General features: G+C 40.6%; 1 protein-coding gene across 3 annotated transcripts in view; it reads left to right on the top strand.

Annotated features, from left to right (window-relative positions):
- The window catches only part of bcam (basal cell adhesion molecule (Lutheran blood group)), a 51,497-nt gene that overhangs the window by 19,732 nt on the left and 13,322 nt on the right, over positions 1-18,443 (top strand). For all 3 annotated transcript variants that reach the window (XM_075465964.1, XM_075465963.1, XM_075465962.1), the window contains exons 2-6: positions 14,091-14,215; positions 14,341-14,557; positions 16,435-16,508; positions 16,599-16,695; positions 16,790-16,972. In XM_075465964.1, the coding sequence (XP_075322079.1) occupies positions 14,091-14,215; positions 14,341-14,557; positions 16,435-16,508; positions 16,599-16,695; positions 16,790-16,972 (696 nt within the window). The remainder of the gene's footprint in view (positions 1-14,090; positions 14,216-14,340; positions 14,558-16,434; positions 16,509-16,598; positions 16,696-16,789; positions 16,973-18,443) is intronic.

The raw sequence follows: 18,443 nt of genomic DNA, 5'->3' as shown, positions 1-18,443 counted from the left end.
TGCAGACAGAGCAATTCTACCAAACTGGTGCAAAAGAAGTTCTGGAAAAAGTAAGAGCAGTGTCACCGCTCTAATTATGGGAAATGTGGAAAAATCATTTTATTATAAAAAGACCAAGTTTAGTTACGTGAAAATCAGCATTTTCTGGTCTTCTGTAAACAATCCCTGATTTTCCCCCTTTTTCAGTTCACAAACAGCAGAACTACTCAGTTGGTGTTTTAAAAAATTCACTGTTCCTAATTACCATGGACGAGCAGTGGAAATGTAGAGCCTGGAAGGCGTGGACACGGTGATCCTTACATCTGTTGCTTGGGTAGTTAAAGGGAGAATACTGAAAGAAGATGTTATCAGAATGTCATGTTGATTGCAGACCATGTTTTTTTCAGTTGACTGGAAGAACTCAAAGATGAGCTAGAATCTCTAACTAGAAGAAGCCATGCAATACACACTGCATAAAAGCTTTTAAAGCTTTTTAAATAGATTTTCATATATTGTTCTTTCTTTAGTTATGTTGAGTACTTTTGTTTTTTGTGGACAAACCAATCATTTTCAAAAACAATCGTTTGGGGGACCTCACTCACAGAAGTGCATACTCCCATCAGCACTGTTTATAATTTGGGACCAGACACTAATTTGCCTCAGATCTCCTTAGTCATTTTCAAGTTATTCCTCAGGTTATCTCCTGGACCACCTACTTTGTGTTGTCATGCTTTCAACTCACAATTTATGTGCTTACATTTGTTGTTGCTAAAACTGATCTAATGTAACACTACTTTATAATTAGCTTTACAATAATCTCTATGTTGCTACACTGGCACACCAGGACCTAATTTGATTAAATCAGCTGACATACACTGACACAGCTTAATCTTTGTTATGTGATCTGCTACTCAGACATTGTTGCTGTAACTGAAAATTATTTTCATCATCAGTTAATCTGCCTTGTATTGTCAGGCCAGCACTGATTAATCTCCGCAGCTCTATGGCACCAATGATTGATCATAGGGAGAATGAAAGCTGTCATCTTCACGTGTTACTGCCACATAGCTTTCCACACTATTGGGCTTAGGAAGGTCAACAAAGAGTAAGATGGTGAGCAAGCCACAGCATCTTGTTGTATTGCACCCATAGGCCCTAGTTGTGATTATCTCAGCCCATGTAGTGTGTGTATGTAAGCTGTCCTCGCTGGAAATGGCCCTTTTGTCGGGCAACAAAACACCTCTGTGCTACAATTCAGCATGACATGGCAGCTGAAAAAAAGGTGGCAGAAGGAACAGTGTTTAAAGAACTGAAGTGTTACGATATGAAAGGCAAGCAGGTGTGTCTGTGCGTGTGTTTTTGTGTTTGTGAATGTAACTGTATGACACTGTAAATAGCTACTATGAATAGACATGGAAATATTCATCTCTCGGCTCATCAGTATTAAAATACACATAGGTTGGCAGCACCGGCCGCTTAAATCTATGAGTGTTGTTGGTTGTAGGGCCCACAGCAGAAACTCGAGACCCACAGAGAAACATGTTGGCCTGCTTTCACCTTTTCCTCACCTTACAACTTATCTCAAATCTTACTTCCTCCCTGGAGCAGTGTGACAGTTTTTTTGTGTATTTTTTTCTTTTTCTTAATCAAACACACTGTAAGCTATTGTAGTTTGAGCCACACACACATACACATCTAGCAGTGGAGTAGTTCCACTGGGTTTTTTATTACTCTAAATGGATAAAAGAGCTATTTTATGCAGAGTATTTATCTGCACAGAATGTTTGGAAATGACTTGCAGAATGAATTGATTCTAGGATAGATGTAATGGGGAAGTGGAAGAGACGGCAGAGGCGGCAGCACTTTGTCCAAACCCTTTTAGTGAGATTAGCTGTAGTCTTAATGTCTCTACCCTTATTTATACTGAGTCAGCCTCTCTACCCTCTCTCCTTCCTCTCTCTGACAGCAGTATGGCATGATGGCAAAGCTATTTTTAGACTGCGTGCCCAAATCTGCTATTTTGTACAGAAAAAAAGTAAACGTGTAACAATTAGAGATGGTTAGAAATGGGGTACAGAATCAATTCTTCTGATGTCTCAGTCTTTACATGCTGGACTCTCAAATTGAATTACAAAGCTTCTTTCATGTCACTTAGAAAGTGACACCCAACGGCAAAGTCAAATCCAGAGTGATGAAAGTGTTGCCTGGAATCAACACAGTGACTGGCAGTGCACTATGGATAGATAAATTTAAAACATGGTCCGCTGGCACTTGAGGCAATGCTTCTGGAGGGGACCTACAAAGCTGCTGCACCTCTGTAGCTATTTAGTTAATGACTTGTAGACCATTTCCATGGCAACCCATGCACATAAGTTGGAAAATGTCTGCGTCCGGATCACTTGCATATAATAATATAGAGGTCTTTCCTAAAGATTTGATTTGTCTGCTGTCTCAACTTAAGATGGACACTTAATGACACATTCCAAAAACATCTAAGAGAGTGACTATTGGCAGGAAATGACTCATGCAGACTTTTTGGTTTTGTTTTCGTTTGCTGAAAAGGAATCCTGTCAGGTCTGAGTTTTTCTTAATTACAACTGTCTCCTAGAAACTACATGTTTATACTGTACCGCTGATCAGCAGCAAACAATCATGTATGGTCTTAAGACCATTTCATGACTTTTGACCTTGATAAATAATGAGGGCAAGAACAGTCCAGAGGATATAGCTCCTTGACATCATGCTCCCCCCTTTACTCTTAACATAATTTGTTTCTGTTTTCAGAACACATTAAAAATAAAGTACCATGAGAATTGCCTCAATTAGGCGCCACTGCTCGGGGAAATGGAGCAATAAATATTGAAATGCATTTGGAAAACCATCATTCAAGGCATTTAAGTGTATTTCTCTTTAAGAAAGCACTGAATTACCTAAAGTTGATGCATCTTCAGTTAAAAGACTTTTTAACAAAGCTTTCACTTGGCTTTATTATAGAGCTAGTGAGACTGTACTGTCCTGCATAGATGTAATCCATTCCACCAAAGCTTTGTAATGTTGTCCTCCCAGCAAATGCTGCAGCTTGTCTTTGTGCTTCATCTGAAGTATGTGTCACATTTACAATTGAATTTGCTGCTCCATTTTAATTTGTTGCTCCACCTTATAAAGGAAATGGTGAAACAAAGGAAACTGTATTGATCCATAGTGGTCAATTTATCACACCAAGATGAAGTATCTGTCATCCCATGGAAACTCTGCAGGGAACTTTCTGAATAAATCCTGTTCTTGAGGATTAAAAGTTTGTCACAGAAAAAGATGGGGTGCAGTTATATTGAACATTAAGACGTTACACCTTACACTGCGGGAAATAGTGAATCTAGCATTACTGGAGCCAAACTCTCACAAGGGACTAAAATCCCAATTACAGACTGGGATTTATGTCTTGTGATTCAACCAGCCTTCTATAAGTGTTTTAAGATACTAAATCACTTGAAAGGGCACTCCTCTTTTCTCAAAATAGGTCAAGGTGCAAACATTAACTACTTTGCCTTGCTTTATTATCAGTCTCTTCATCCATCATCTTTCCAATGCTGTTTCTGCCTTTTTTGGGGGTCCTGTGGGCAATTCATTGTGTTTTCTACCTCTCCCATCACTGAATGCACCTTATTAGGGCCCTCCATTATGGACGCCGGCAAGATTAGTGGCAACATGTGCAAGCAGATTGCTTCTGCCAAACGCTGCATATCATTGTGGCCCATTAAAGCAAGTCATTTACCTTGATAAATGGGTAGAGGCAGAGTGGAATTGAAAACACACAAGGGACCCTCTCCCTCCCTCACGTTATTTTTCTCCTTCTGGTTGCTTCAGTTTTAACACCTCATTCTCCTCTTTTGCATGTTCTTGCTGTCCACCGCTTCCTAAACTTGCTCTCTCCCAAACTTTGTATCACACTGCTCAACACTATTCCCGTCAGATTCTCACTCTCATTTATTTTTTCCTGCCTCTCCCTCCATTCCTTCCAACTTTTTTGTCCTATTTCTGAATTTCTTTCTGTTTTGGCCAAGGGCTGTGTAGGAAGGAAAGAGGGGAATAGCAAGAGAGACTGGGAGAGATAGGGGGGAGAAAAGGACAGAGTATGTTAATAGGAGTGCCTGAGGCAAGAGGAGTAGAGGAAAGAAGGAGAGGAGAGAAAGGCCCTGGTTCAGGGGCCCCAGAAACATTAAATATTAACACCTTTTCTCATCTCTGCCCCTTTAGTGACATCCACTGATTGGGTTCTCTCCCAGTCGATCAGAACACACACACACACACACACGTTCTCTCTTTTCCTTCTTTCACCAAAATTGGGTTCCCTCTGAAAATGAAAGGCTGCCAGGAGGAGACACACTGCGGTAATTGGAGACCCACTCTGTTTTGTGTCCCTTTGATTTAAAAAGTAATGAAATTCTACTTGATATTTTTTATCCGATCTTGCAAGTGATTCACAGCTATATTGCCCTGTTTCTTTTTTTGGGGGGGGCTTCACTTAAATGTGACCTCTAAGGTAGAGAAGACACTGGCGATTGTCGTGCTAACGTACTGCTTTTAGACCTGGTTATAATGACACCAGATTGAGTCTGCTAAAATATATTAGTTTTATAAATGACCTAGATATCATCCTTGAGAAATTAAGTGAGTTTTGCTCTACTAACGCTAATGGTGAAGGACACTTTGGTTTATCAGTGTGGCCATATATCATAGCTACTTTCCAGTAGCACTTACACAGCACTAAAACTCACAGGACTCATCTATTCATTGCTTTATTCATATTCTTTTCATAAGAAGCATTGAATTTGTTTTATTTTTACAACTACGGCTTGCTTCAGAGGAGGGTGGAAGACTGCATTGTCAGCTGGGAAAATTGCTATTCTTCTCACGCACTCTGGTTTCTGTTTTTGGTTTGTATTTTTGTCTCCCTGTTTCTTCCATCTTACCTTGTCTCGACTGATTTCGTCTTAACTCACATGCTCATGTCCGAAGAGGACAACCACACCCTGCGTTTGAAAGGGTGCTGACTTCTCACCCCGTTGCCGGGGCAGCAAGTGTGACAAGGGGGAATCTCTTAGAGGACAAAAGAGTGTGTGAGGGGGTGACCTTGTAGCCCACTTCACACTGTTTGTCTTGAGCTTCTAAACCATGGTGAGATGACACAACACACACACTGGTAAAGCTGTGATTTATCTGTCGCAGCAGCGCACACTGTGATGTTACCTCTTTGCCCTCCACTCGAACACAAGAGACATTGGCCCAATCCCAACCTTATCCTCTAAACCCGCAGTCTTCACTGATGTCCCAGCTGAAGTGCCTTAATGAAGGAGTTCATGAAGGCTCGACGTGATATGAAAAAAAAGGAACAAAAGGAAAAACGGGCCACATAATGCATTGCCATTTAATAAAAGAGGAAAGAAAGCCACACACCCAGTATGTGTCCTATGTTGTCACTGCTAGATTCATTTTACTGTGGATCTAATAATTGTCCCCCATTCATGTCAAACAGAGTAATCACTGTAAGGAAAAAAAAACAGACAAAGATGCACAAAAAAAAAAAAAGCCACAAAAAACAGCAAGAACGTACCAACACTCCAGTGTGGTAGGTGGTAGTTGTCTATTTATGCAGTTCATCCAGAGAAACCTGAAAAAAGTAGATAGAACAAAAAAATTCAAACTAATCAGTCTTTGCAGGGGTATTGTGGGCAGTGCTTGGTCTGTTGGCTGTGGAACAAGATAGGAAGGGGCAGAGAAGGAAATGAAAGGATAAACCACAAGGGTTAAATCATGGATTCTCCAGCTACACTGAATAGCCAATCAAAGTGATCTCAACCAGCCAACAGCCAATTCTCGTCTTGGTTAATGAGAGCCTTAAAATCTGTGAGTGGGAAGATCCACTCGAGTCAATTAGTAGGCCAAGCTATCTGTGTAGAAGCTTAGCAAGCATAGATAATTTGCAGAGTCATCCAACTTTGCAGTGACTCACAACTCTGCATTTTATGACACTGAGTCTGATGCACAGATGTGAGGATTTATGCCTTTATGACAGCAGAGAAGACTGTTGCAAACCCCGGCTAATTGCTAATTGGCTTGTGTTTGAGTCAGCTGCATTACGTCAATATCGAGTCCTCTGGAACATCAGACCTTCCAAACTCATTTCCTCATCCCCTCCCTCTTGCTCTGTCCTCTGTCTCCCCTTACTTGTTTTATTTGAAGCTCAACCTCTGAATTCAAATGAAGAGAACCATGTTTTAAGTGCTAATCACATCAGCACCATTGAAATATGCTTTGCACATCAGACGTGAAAGATTAAACAGATTTCGAGCATGAGGGTTGATTTAAGAGCTATAAAACTGCAGCATGAAAGAGGAGATCAATTAAGCAAAGATGGAAACTTTCACAAAAAAAGTATCAGATCTGCAGTCTATCTTTTGCCTTGTTTCCTGTCTACTTATGGAGAGGACACGGAATAGCGGAGGTTTTAGTGCCCATAAATAAAGGGATAAAACAGACTTGCATTACCCTAAACTGTAACCTGGATGTGGATGTGGATGTGGGTGTGATTGTGTCTGTGTTGCTGCAGGGTCCCAGGTGTGGGTTTTACTTGCTGCTCAGGTGGTACATCAGAACAAGCCCAGACAGGAAGTCTGGCAGGCCATCCCTTATCCTGTAATTGTAGAGGTTAGCATGAGGCATCAGAGCATCCAGGATCACCTTTAATCAAAGCCCCTCATCCCGAAGACACAATGATATGACAAATAACCCTCATGGTTTACAGGAAATCCATAAAAATGAGGGCACCCAGTTTTACCATGCAAAGAAATATGAGCACTAAACATGTAATTGTGTTTGACTTCAATTAGATGCCCAGATATCATCTTTGATGCACAATAAAGCTTTTGTTACCGAGTCAGAGTTACGAGAGGGGAGGCTTTTAGAATGCCCGTGAATGGTCAGATAAGGTTTACAAGACTGAGGCTGAATTTATGATTGCTGTAATTGGTACTTCAGAGTGCTGCTGTATGTGTGACACTTTTTTCTAAAGTTTCTTTTCAAGGAATTCTTGTATAGTTTAAATCCATTTATTTTGAGTTACTGAATTCTCAGATGGTCTCTATCACCTAAAAAGTCATTCTTTGGACAAGATGGAGTAATATTTCTTTCCATCTTAAATTAGAATTTAGAAATTGCCTTACTTTATAAGGCAGATAATACAAAAATATGAAATGGTCATGGGAAAAGTTCATATGGGAATCCTGTATGAGGAGCTTTTGAATACTTTATTGGTCCCATCTGGAATAAACTCTTATGAAAACAAGATGAGGTTGCAACAGAAAAGAGCAGATGTCACATGTTTCTATGCATTTACATCCAGCCATCACTGTCAATCAGAAATGCCTCAACTGTATTTGAACAAGTTTGCTGTTGTAAAAAGAGCCTGTAAATGGACACTCAAGTACAGCACTAAGATTATTAGTGATGCTTGACATTAGCTTTTTATGGCCTTTGTGTCAGGATATGGTGCCTCTTAAGTACTAATGAAAGCATGTAAGTACTAATGAAAGCATGTATAATCATTGAAAGTTCACAAATTCATGGCTACTTTTGACAATAACCATTCTGTATTGTGTATTTTCCTAAAGTTTTCCTTATTATGTGTTACTCCTCCATCTTTCCTCCATCCATTTTTAGCAAAACTAAAACTTTAAGATTTTACGCCAGTTTTCTACGCTTCTGCTTTTTTTTTTTCACTTCTCCAGAAAAATGGAAAACTGACAACTCTGAATGTTGATTGTCCAAATCTCGATGCCGAAATCCCTTTAACATTACCTACAGACCTGAATCGGAATTGTTCAGTCTGTGGATTTGTCTATTCCTAAGTTCATTTTTGGTTATAATGCAAGGCATCTGCATTGTCTAGAAAAATGTGAGACGACCCAAATTTAACACAACAATTTGTGGCCGTCATGGGTACAAATGGGGAGAAGATATTTTCAGTAACTGGATCCTCTGTTAAAAAGTTATTTGTGTAGTTTTGTTTTTTTGAGGTGAGAAAAAAAAATCTCTGTTTTTTTTTTTTCAAATTGTGATTAGGCAATGGAAATACTAAACCTCAAACTGAACCTCCTCTCCATCCATTTATTTCAGTAATCCTATCTTATCCTATAGTGAACAGCAGTGAGAGTCTAATTGGTGTCAGAAACATATCAGTTATTCTCTGTCAAAGGTTAATACTGAGAATATACAGTATATATGCATACAGTATATACACATGTGCAGATATAGATATCAATTTGTCTGAAGTGGTCTAACTTGAATATATACAACTTATTGTTTCACTTAAACTTGAGAAGCTTGCCCTCTCTCTGCTTGCCTGGGGTCTTTTTCCCTCTTTGCCCTGCCCCTCTCTAGGTGGCATTCATTGATGGTGTGTGGGTTGTGAGTCTGGTGTGTGTGGCTTGCAGCAGCAGCTGTTCTCGTGCTGCACCTGCTCTTCTCTTATCACTCTGGCGTTGATGGACTCCAGGCCTTACAAGGACCCACCCTCCCACTGGCACTCTGACCCAGCAGGTCCCCTACCCCATACACAAACACACACCAACACTTGACATACATATATATATGCCATGTGGGTTATGCCAATGCTCAATTTCCTTTCAAATTGTCACCTACTCAAACTTTAGGATAGAGGCAAAAATAGTTAGTTAGTTTTTAGCCGCATGGTCAAACTACACCATCTTTACCTTGAGTGCCAGCTGAGAAACTTTTTCGTTTATCTCGTCTGCATCACAGCTGTCCCTCTGGAGTAAATTTCTGTGATAAATCGAGTTTGTCTGCCAAAATGAATTTTCTAGAGCAAAGCAAACTGTTTCCATCTTGCAGGGAAGAAAGACTGATGTAAGCCCTAAGTGAATGTGAGAGGCTTGTAAGCACAAGATTTGAGTCCACTTCAGTCTGGAATATAAATGGGAAATAACCAGCGTTAGTGAGCTGAGGGATCCCTGTCATTCTGTGCTGATGCAACCATATTCCTATATCTAGACCTTCTGACATGCTGTGTATGAGGTGATAGTCGCCACTTATAATGTCAAACTGTGTTTATGCTTGTGCCTGCCGCTGCCGCTGCTGCTTCGTTTATAGCTTTACAATCAAATTTTGCCATTAATGCCACTACAGCAACACTATGCTTGTTGCTGCTAAATGTCTTCTGAAAATAAGTTTTTACAAGTAGACGGTCAGCTTGGGTTATCAGCAGTTTGATTGAAACAGTCATTGAAAGCTATTAAAAGTATCAAGAGATTGAGAGGGTGTTCTAGACACACCAGAGAAGCTGCTGATCAGTGGAAAGTGATGACCAGTGGAAGCTCCGTTGTTTCTGTCAAAACCTCATGCTGAAAGTGACTCAGTCCTTCATGACATTGAGGCAGTGTCTTCAGCGACTGAACTCTGTTTGCTTTGCCAACTGCAAACACACTAATCCTGTTAGAGTTTTGGACCACACACAAATGCACGCACACACACACGCACACACACACACACAGCTCTACTGACATTCTTCGTTCGTCAGGTACGACATTGCTTTGCTCTTGCCCCTCCCAGATTTCTACTTGGATAAAGTTAATCTTCCGTACGCTCCTCCTGGCAGTGTTTTGTTGCCGTGGTTTCGGATATTTCACTGTGATATATGCAGTCTGAGATCTAACACACTTTTCCTGGACCCCTATCACTGTCCTCCAGGTGTGTACAGAGCACTGAGTTACCCAGCTCGTTAATCACTCCTCACCCCACAAGTGCTGTTTGGGTAAGCAAAAAGACAGGCAGGTAAAAGGAAGGCTGAGGTGGCTTCACACAGAGGTTTTGCTGTATGATGGTGAATTTCATGTAGGTACAGAGGGTTATTAGTTCTGCCTCTGGATACTCTTTCCTTTCCTTCCTTTCTCATCTTTTCTCCCCCATTCCTATTTTCTTCGTTTCCTTCTTTTGCTATTTTGCAAATTCTTTGTTTTCGTCTTATAAATACACCAGAAACTTTGAGGACATGGTATTAAAGAATGCTCTTTGAGACCGAGGGATGAAAAGGAGGAGAGTCTGAGAGAGAAAGAGGCTCCTGGTTTGATGTCCAGAATACAGCAGTAGGTGAAGCGAAAACAGGAGAGGAAGAGGGGGCAGGAGAGAGAGAGAGAGGATCCAGCTGGTTCTTTTCAAAATGAGAGGCACCCTCTTGTGTGTGTGTCTGTGTGAGAGGGGGAAAGAGAAAGAGATGCAGGCAGGGAGACGAGTTGAAGAAAAAGGCAAGACGAGGCAGACAGAGGGTATTAAAGTTGGTTTCACATTAACTTTTCAGTAGACGTGGGACTGACATGAATCTCTGGGCCTCATCTGTTCTGCCATACTGCTTTGACTGCACATTCTGGCCTTTTTTTTTTCTACACACCATGTACTTAACTGTAGCTTTTTGGGAAGGTTCGGTTGCTCATAAATATCCCATGCATTATAGATATACTGTAAGAGTGTGTGTGTGTGTGTGTGTGTGTGTTTGTGTGTACAGTTCACAGTCTGACCATCTTGTTCCCATCTGTCTTTCCACCCAGTCACGCACCCCATCACACACCACCTCACACACACTTTCTCTCTCTTTGGTTAAATCCGATTATCTGGCCTGCATCAGCTAACGAGACCCCCGTGCAGTTACCCCCCTGGTCTAATTGCCCCCACCATTTCTTTCTTTTACTCCCCTCACACACGGTGACAGCCAGCAGCCTGTGTCTCTAAATACACAAACACTCCAGCGCACACCCACATGCTGCTCTAGGCTCAGATTGGACAGAGGACTCACTAATTATGCTTTAATTGCCTGTCTCTGTCTGTCCAGCTGCCTCATGTAAAACACAGAGCAGCGGCCTGATTGATCACTCTGGACTCAACATATTGTGAATGACACCAAAAGATGTGTTTGAAAGGCAGAAAAGGGTTTGAGTGAGACAAAGAATTAAATCAATGAGAGACGAGTTGGAAAAGGAAGCAGGAAATGGTGCAGATGGACTCTTCTGATTTATATGCCATATTACTGCCTTCTCTCAGACATCAACACCACCCAATAATCCTCAGCAAATTGTTTGTTCTGTGATTCATGTTTAAACTTTCACAGATAGTGTCGACCAATAATTTCTCACTATCATCTATTATCCCATAACATGAAAATATGAATATAAAATACATAAAATAAAACAGGGCTTTGAAATGCTCTAAAAAATGAGACTCCAGCTATTTTTGTCCAGTTTTATCTGGTTAATGTTCCATCGGTGGTTGAAAAATGTACCGATAGTGTGATGCAACAATAAGACAGACGTTTCTCTTTCCACAGGAAGTGAATTTACTATCGCTGTGGTGTGACTTGCACTGCTTAAAAACTAGCTGTCGCAGATGCTGAATGCTTAATCAACACCTTCAAATAATCAGTGAGGAAACTTGTTTGGACACTGTTTTCTTTTTTACTTTTCCCAACATTCCCTTGATGAATTTCTTTCTATTTTCTTTCTATCCTGATTATCAGTTACATCCATTATCAGGATTTCTGATTCTCTTGATATAGATAAAATAAAGTAAAATCTTCCACCTACTGGTGGCACTAGATTAAAAGTAAGAGGATCAGCAGAATAACTAGGATTCATTCTCCTGGCACCATATATATCTGATCCCTTCAATATTTGAAGTTTTCACACAGTACAAGAACACATCACCATCCAAAAGACCCACAATGGTAACATGAAGAGAAGCCCGGTTATCAAGCCAAGTAAAGAAAATGAAATGAGCTTTCGTTTCATGTGCCAAAAAGTCACTTGATTTAATATTGTGTTTGTGAATGTGTATTTTTCCCATGCACCACTTAACAGGACACTTAAACCCTAGATGCTGTTGAAAAGGACAGCGCTTTCTTTACAAACACATTCTTGTACATTTGTTTGTCTTGCTTGCTGTTTGTGTTGGCATAGAAACAGAGAACTTTTTTTTTTTCAGCTACATCCCTTTTAGAAATACGGAACATGATATTTGTTTTGTAAAACCTAAGTTCATTCACTTGAGAGATGCCAAGCTCGTACACCAGAATATTTAGAGCAAAGGGTGGAAAAGAGGGAGAGTACAAGGAGCATGATTAAAAATAAACCCGAGGGAAGTGAGAACGTGAATAAAGAGGAAGTGAAAGAATAAAATACTGGGGACAGACATGAAATCTTTTCTTCACTTGTCAGCACTTCACTGACCTGTGACCTCTACCTGGTTTGGGGGTCATGGTGAATCACAACATGTAACCCCTTAGGAATGTGTGTCAATAACAACACAGCAACCTCAGAGTGTATGAGCTTACCATTGATCTCCTTCATGTGTCGTTTACTCTCTGTGTTCTCCTGCAGCTTTTGCTCCTTCCCCTTACAGTAGCCTGATAAGAAGGTGGTCATCGGTCAGCTCCTCTCATCTCTCTTTAGACATTTTCAGCAAACTCTCTTTCATCTCACCGTTTGCGTTTCTCTGCCTTGTTATTAAAGCTTGCCTGTCAGACAGCTATGATTCAGAAGTCCATCCTCCCCACTCTTGGCTTCACAGTTTTTCACAACAAATAAATTATTCAGCTCTAGAATTTGTAGTCGGGAAATTGAAGGTATGTTTTATTTATGGTATCATACAGAATATGAGGATGTTGTTTATTAAGATAATATATATATATATATATATATATATATATTTCCCCAAATGGAATAGCAACTTAGGTCTAGATTTAATTGATTGTTGCTGAGTGCCTGTTTACTGTACTTTTTTAGAATTAATTAACTTTTATTCCACCTGCATATAAATTAATTTTATCGTAAGTATGATTAGATTCCTAAAGATGGTACAGCTATTGATGCTCAATAGAAATGCTCTATAGACTTTTAATTATGCTGTCCATACTTTTGACTGGATTTGAATGAACTATTTTAAAAGTATCATGCCCCTAACCTTAATAACTTTGCCCTTTACATGCAGTTGTTTAGATTGATTAGAACCTCACTCTCACAACACAGTGGACTCAAATGTCACCATGTGTTTCCACAACAATAGATTTGTGACACTGTACTCATTGCACTGACTTCATCAGTAGAAAAGGGAGCTCTTTTCCTCTCGCTGTCCTTCACCTCCCCCAAGCATTCCCAATCTGTAATGCAGTCTCGTTGTTGCATTGTTTATATATAGGTGGATATACAGAGTGCTTGGAGTGTTATAATGTTGTCTGTCCCCATGGGAACCAGTAAGAGTCCATTCTGTCCTCTAGCTGCATACTATTACATAGAAATCTGGGACACTGGTTGCATCTAAATGTCCCTGGCGAATGGGGAACACTGACAGTACCATTCACAAAGGCCCTATTGCTTCTACCTCTACTTCATAAACGCTTTACTGCTAAAGGGGATTTGTGTTATTCCGGAACAAATGTGAGTGGCATATGTCTGTGTACACATGTGAGGTCTGACCCTCTGGCATCACTTTAGTGTCAGTTGTTGTCTCTGTACAGCTGTGTGTCTGTTTACTGTATTGTGTGTTTGCAGGGGGCAAACATTACATGTGTGCACTGTAGCTGTGCGTGTATACGCTTCCTGGGAGGCGCTGTGCCATAAAAGTGTTGTGCAATCATAGACTGTAGCCTCTTGTTGGTGATGAGCATGCGAGGAGTGATGAGAGCAAACTGCCCAAGGCATTGCAGGAAAAGGTGCTCTGCGGTGCTGACGCCGTGCCTCACAGACGCCACATGGCTGTCCCCAGTTCTTACAACACACTGTTTGAAACCCCAGGGGTATGAAACAAACACACAGGCTTTTAATCAAATAACACTGTGATGAGTTGTAATTGTGGATTTCTTATTTGCTGTTCCCTCTATAGCTACATAATCCCATGTGCCTGTCATCAAGAGACAGCACATTGTTCAGTCCTGTAAAAGCCCAAATTATAAAACTGCTTTGTTTTGCTTTCTCCACATATTCTTAAAACTTTATTTAATCCCTCTGCCTGTAATTATTAATCTTTTTGGTTTTTGTGTGCTTTTATTTTTACAGTTTGCTCTGGGAGTTTGGTTGTGAAGGTGGCTCCTTTAGTCGAGGTCACAAAAGGAGGGACAGCCCAACTGCCCTGCACATACACCGGCTCAAAATCAAGCAACACTGTTGTTGAGTGGTACATTGTAAGTAATTCCCAAATATAGATTTTTATTCACCTCAGAATATCAATGTGCAGGAGAAAAGACTGCCTACATTATGCCGCATGTTTCACCAGACTTCATTCTTCATTTTCCTTCTATTCTTTCAGGACGACCAGGATGCCAGGATACGTGTGGCTTTTCGCTCCAAGACTGGGGAGGGAAAAAGTGACGATAACACCCGTCTGACTAACCGGGTTTCTATTGGAGAGGACTTTACTTTGACCATCTCTCCCGTCGAACCTTCTGATGAGCTTCTCTTCTACTGCCAAGTCACTGATGGCCCAGAAGATATTGAAGAGGCTCAGTCTATGGTCAAAGTCTTCTGTACGTCAGCCTTGTTTTTTGACTTCAGCATTTCTTTGCCATTTTTAGGCCAAAAAAGAATGCGCGCTCACAAACACACAAACCTTTCTTTTAGTTGTTGAAAGGACTTAAGACTTATGGCTATAATGTGTGTGTGTGTGTGTGTGTGTGTGTGTGGATGGGTGTGTTTTCATTCATACATTTGCTAAATTATACCTAACATATGATGCTGATTGTATTTCACACACCACTTAATGTTTTTTTTAAGGAACTTTGCTACAATTGTCTGCATCTGTAAAAAGTAGGGCAGACTTAGTTAATAGTGTTTCATTAAATGGAGGACTTTGGAGCCTTCTCTGAAGCCTGGGGTTACCAATTTGTTTTGACAAGTTCCCCAGAGGTCAATTAACCCCAATCTAATCACTTTTGACATAATTGATGAATAGTTCAATCAGACTTGTCATGTCTCATATATCTCATCTTAATACGAGTCTGGATTCATCGCCAAGATGCCGTGGGTTGACCCTTGTGCAGGATGCTGTGTCATTGCCCCTCCCACCGCAGACGAACCAAAATGAGCAGGATTCATTTGCATTTCAGATTGGGCCATAGGTCTCTCTAAGGAGGAGGAGGGGGTTGTGTTGAGAGAATAGCAAAGCAACCCTGTCCTTAGCCATGCCTCTTCTTGAAAAAGAGCTTATAAGTTATCTATTAACATTTGTGCTCTCAGAGGCACCAGTGCTTAAAGGAAACTCATAAATAAGTTTTTTTTATTGCGAATGGGCCAGTCAGTGTTAGACAAAACCTCAATAGAGTGATATTTGACAAAGGCCTTCTCTGACATGCTTAACGCCCACACTGCTAAGAAAACAACCTGTCTCGCAAACCTGTAATTATTCTTTTTGCACATTTGACCGCTTGACTTATAGGGGGGTTGAATTATTGTGTGTCTCTACCGCCTTAACTTAATGGGACTGAGTTATGTGGTCTCCTGAGCGTTCAGCTGCAGCAGCAATATCTGGGCGTCTCATTCTTTGGAAGCCTAAAGTAGAAATGAAACAGTGTGAAGCTGAAACACAGAATTAAAACTCTTCCTAAAGCACAAAGAAACATTGGATTGGATGTAAGAGGATGCAGAAGATGAACGTGAAAACAAATCATCTATTTCTGGTAAATGGTTCTAAATGTATTTAACAAAGACAATCACTCAGTCCTAATCCCACCCCCTTGGATGTACCTCTAGTTTTGGAGTGTCCTTGAAAGGGTAGTGGTCCTTCAGAATGAGTCTACAGGGGATAGAGGTAGAAATATTTACCTAGAAAAAGGAATACCTCTCTGTTTGGGGATCTGAAAGCACTCCATCTGGAGGGCCAATTGAAAGGCTCGATCCTCAGAAAGAAGCGGTCCATTTTACCCAACGCAGCAGCGAAACAAAACACAGGGTTGTGGCCAAGTGGTTGGGCCAAGGGGGTATTGGGATTGTGCATAAGAACTGAGTGACTGAGAGAGAGAAAGAAATACCCATTGAATGTTTATTTTCATAAGCAGTCAACAGCTGTAGGCAGCGATAAGATGACCTTGGATTAGTGAGTTTGGGAATAAAACAGAGAAACAAGCGGGAATGCTCACACCTGTGGCGGTGTGTGTGAGCCAGGGGGTAGGAAGTGGGAGTTTTTTGTGGTGTGACCCTTATCAGCTCTTATGAACCAGGTCAGAGTGGAATGCTAAGAAGCAGGTTATTTACTGCTAGACTTAATGAGCAAGGTCAACATATGTGTGACTCGGACTATAAATGATGAAGGCAAGATTATGTGTGCTACAATGTCACATTAGCGTGGAGGGTTTTCTTCCACTGAATTATAATGATTTAATGATTTTATTATTTTTTTTTGTCTTAGGTGCCCCTGAGAAGCCAGAACTCACAAAACAGTCAGTTCAGGCCATTTCAGTGGGGGATACTACCAGCTCAGAGGTTTGTGTGTTGCCACATTACATGGCTTTTATAAGAGTTACCCTTTTACTCATATCATTTGCGCTTCCTGTATTTTCCTTTGTGTATCAGATTGGCACCTGCTCGGCGATGAATGGACACCCCGTGCCAAGAATCATCTGGGTCAAAAACAACGAACCTCTTCCCGAGGTCAAAGACAAAAACGAGAGTATGTGTCCTCTGGCAGGTCGAACTTCATATCATCCTGCAAATTGATCATTTGAAGTAATCCATCTTAAGACATGTTCTCCCTTCTCTGTCAGAGACCTACATGGTTCACTCTGTGGTGAAGGAGACGTCAGGGCTCTTCACCATTAAGAGCACCCTGTTCATGCAGCCCACGAAGGCTGACAAGGACTCTCAGTTCCATTGCATTGTGGAGTATTCCAGTCCAGGAAACCAGATCCAGGAGAAGAAGTCTGACACCACCAAAATCAACCTCAACTGTAAGCAGACTGGCGAGAGCACAGGGGCTGGGAGATTACATGTAGTTAGGCTATAATGAGGATTTTAACCAGAAGTCTCTCAGCTCACTTTAGACTTTTTTTTTAAGGTGATAGGTTGACACATTACTTGATTAGACAAACAATCATTCACATTTTCAGTCAGGTGTGTGGTTAAAATAGAATATCTGGTTAATCTAACATATATGTCCTGGGAGGAAACTGAATAATCTGGAAAAAATCTGTGCATCCACAGAAAGAATATGCAGACGACACACAAAAGGCTATAGCTCACCACAAAATTCTTTTTGCAGTGAGAAGAAAGTGCCAACCACTTCACCATGAGCAAATACTAATTTGATTCAATATTTTTGATCAAATGTTAGTTTTCTCAGTAGCTTTTATTTAAATTTTTTTCAATTATTAAATGGAAACTGCTTGCCTCTGACCTATTTTGAATGCTTTTATTGCTTGCTTCTAATCATTAAAAGTTTCCTATGAAACCAGTATGTCAACACTACAATGAGAAAAGAGAAAAACTGACGGTTCGATTCCTGGGGCCGTTCTGTGTGGAGTTTGCATGTTCTCCCAGAGTATGCGTGGGTTCTCTCTACACTGGGTTCCTCCCACCGTCCCAAAAACATGCATGTTAGGTTAATAGGCGATTCTAAAATGTCCCTTTTAACTTTTTATGTGGGAAATTGTCATTTGTGTAAGTATAGCTGAATTCACTGTAGAGGCATCTATAAACTACTTGAATGCTGAATTTTCTCAGACGACGCTGCAGGTATATAATCACGATTTTATCAGAGCAGAGCGACAGTTTAAAAAGTTAAGGGAACTGCAAGTTGACACGAAAGCTTAACAGACTGATTTTCAGTCACAATTTCAGACTTTTTGTTTTAGCCATCACGCAAAACAAACACAAAAAAATGTGACAAAGAGCAGCTTTATTGGAACTTTAGAGCATGTGCAGAGCGTCAAGGCCCATTTGAGTCTCGTTCAGCGTATACATGCAGGAATGATTTTAACCCTAATCATAATATTTGGGTGTTTATCTGGTTTTATAAGCTTTCATTTTGGGTGATTTGTATCGAGCTAAGATGTATCCATGTATTTTAGAAGTCTGACTAATGCATTAAAAGGTCAGAGGGACTTTTGGGAAAACTTCAGGATAAAATGTCATCTTTTTTCTTCTGCCTAATTAAATTTGTAGAATTTGTAGCAAACAACAGCCTCATAAGTTAGTTTTATAAATAAAAATTGTCTTCTGTAGGTCTATCATATTTGTTGGAGTGGGAATGAAGCACAGCATACGCCACACGTATTTTAGTCACAGCAGTACAAGGTAACCCTGTCAGTGAATGTGCCAAACTTGGGAAGCTTTGAAAATGCAGTTGCTTCCATTTTTTTAGGACATAATACACCCAGAAGCATTACACGAGGCTCCAAGTTGGAATGTAGATCCAATTTT

Source organism: Odontesthes bonariensis, chromosome 5 (assembly GCF_027942865.1).
Source record: "Odontesthes bonariensis isolate fOdoBon6 chromosome 5, fOdoBon6.hap1, whole genome shotgun sequence".
In the NCBI taxonomy this organism is placed as follows: Eukaryota; Metazoa; Chordata; class Actinopteri; order Atheriniformes; family Atherinopsidae; genus Odontesthes; species Odontesthes bonariensis.
Note: the sequence above shows the minus strand (reverse complement) of the source record. Positions and strands in the feature narration are given on the sequence as shown.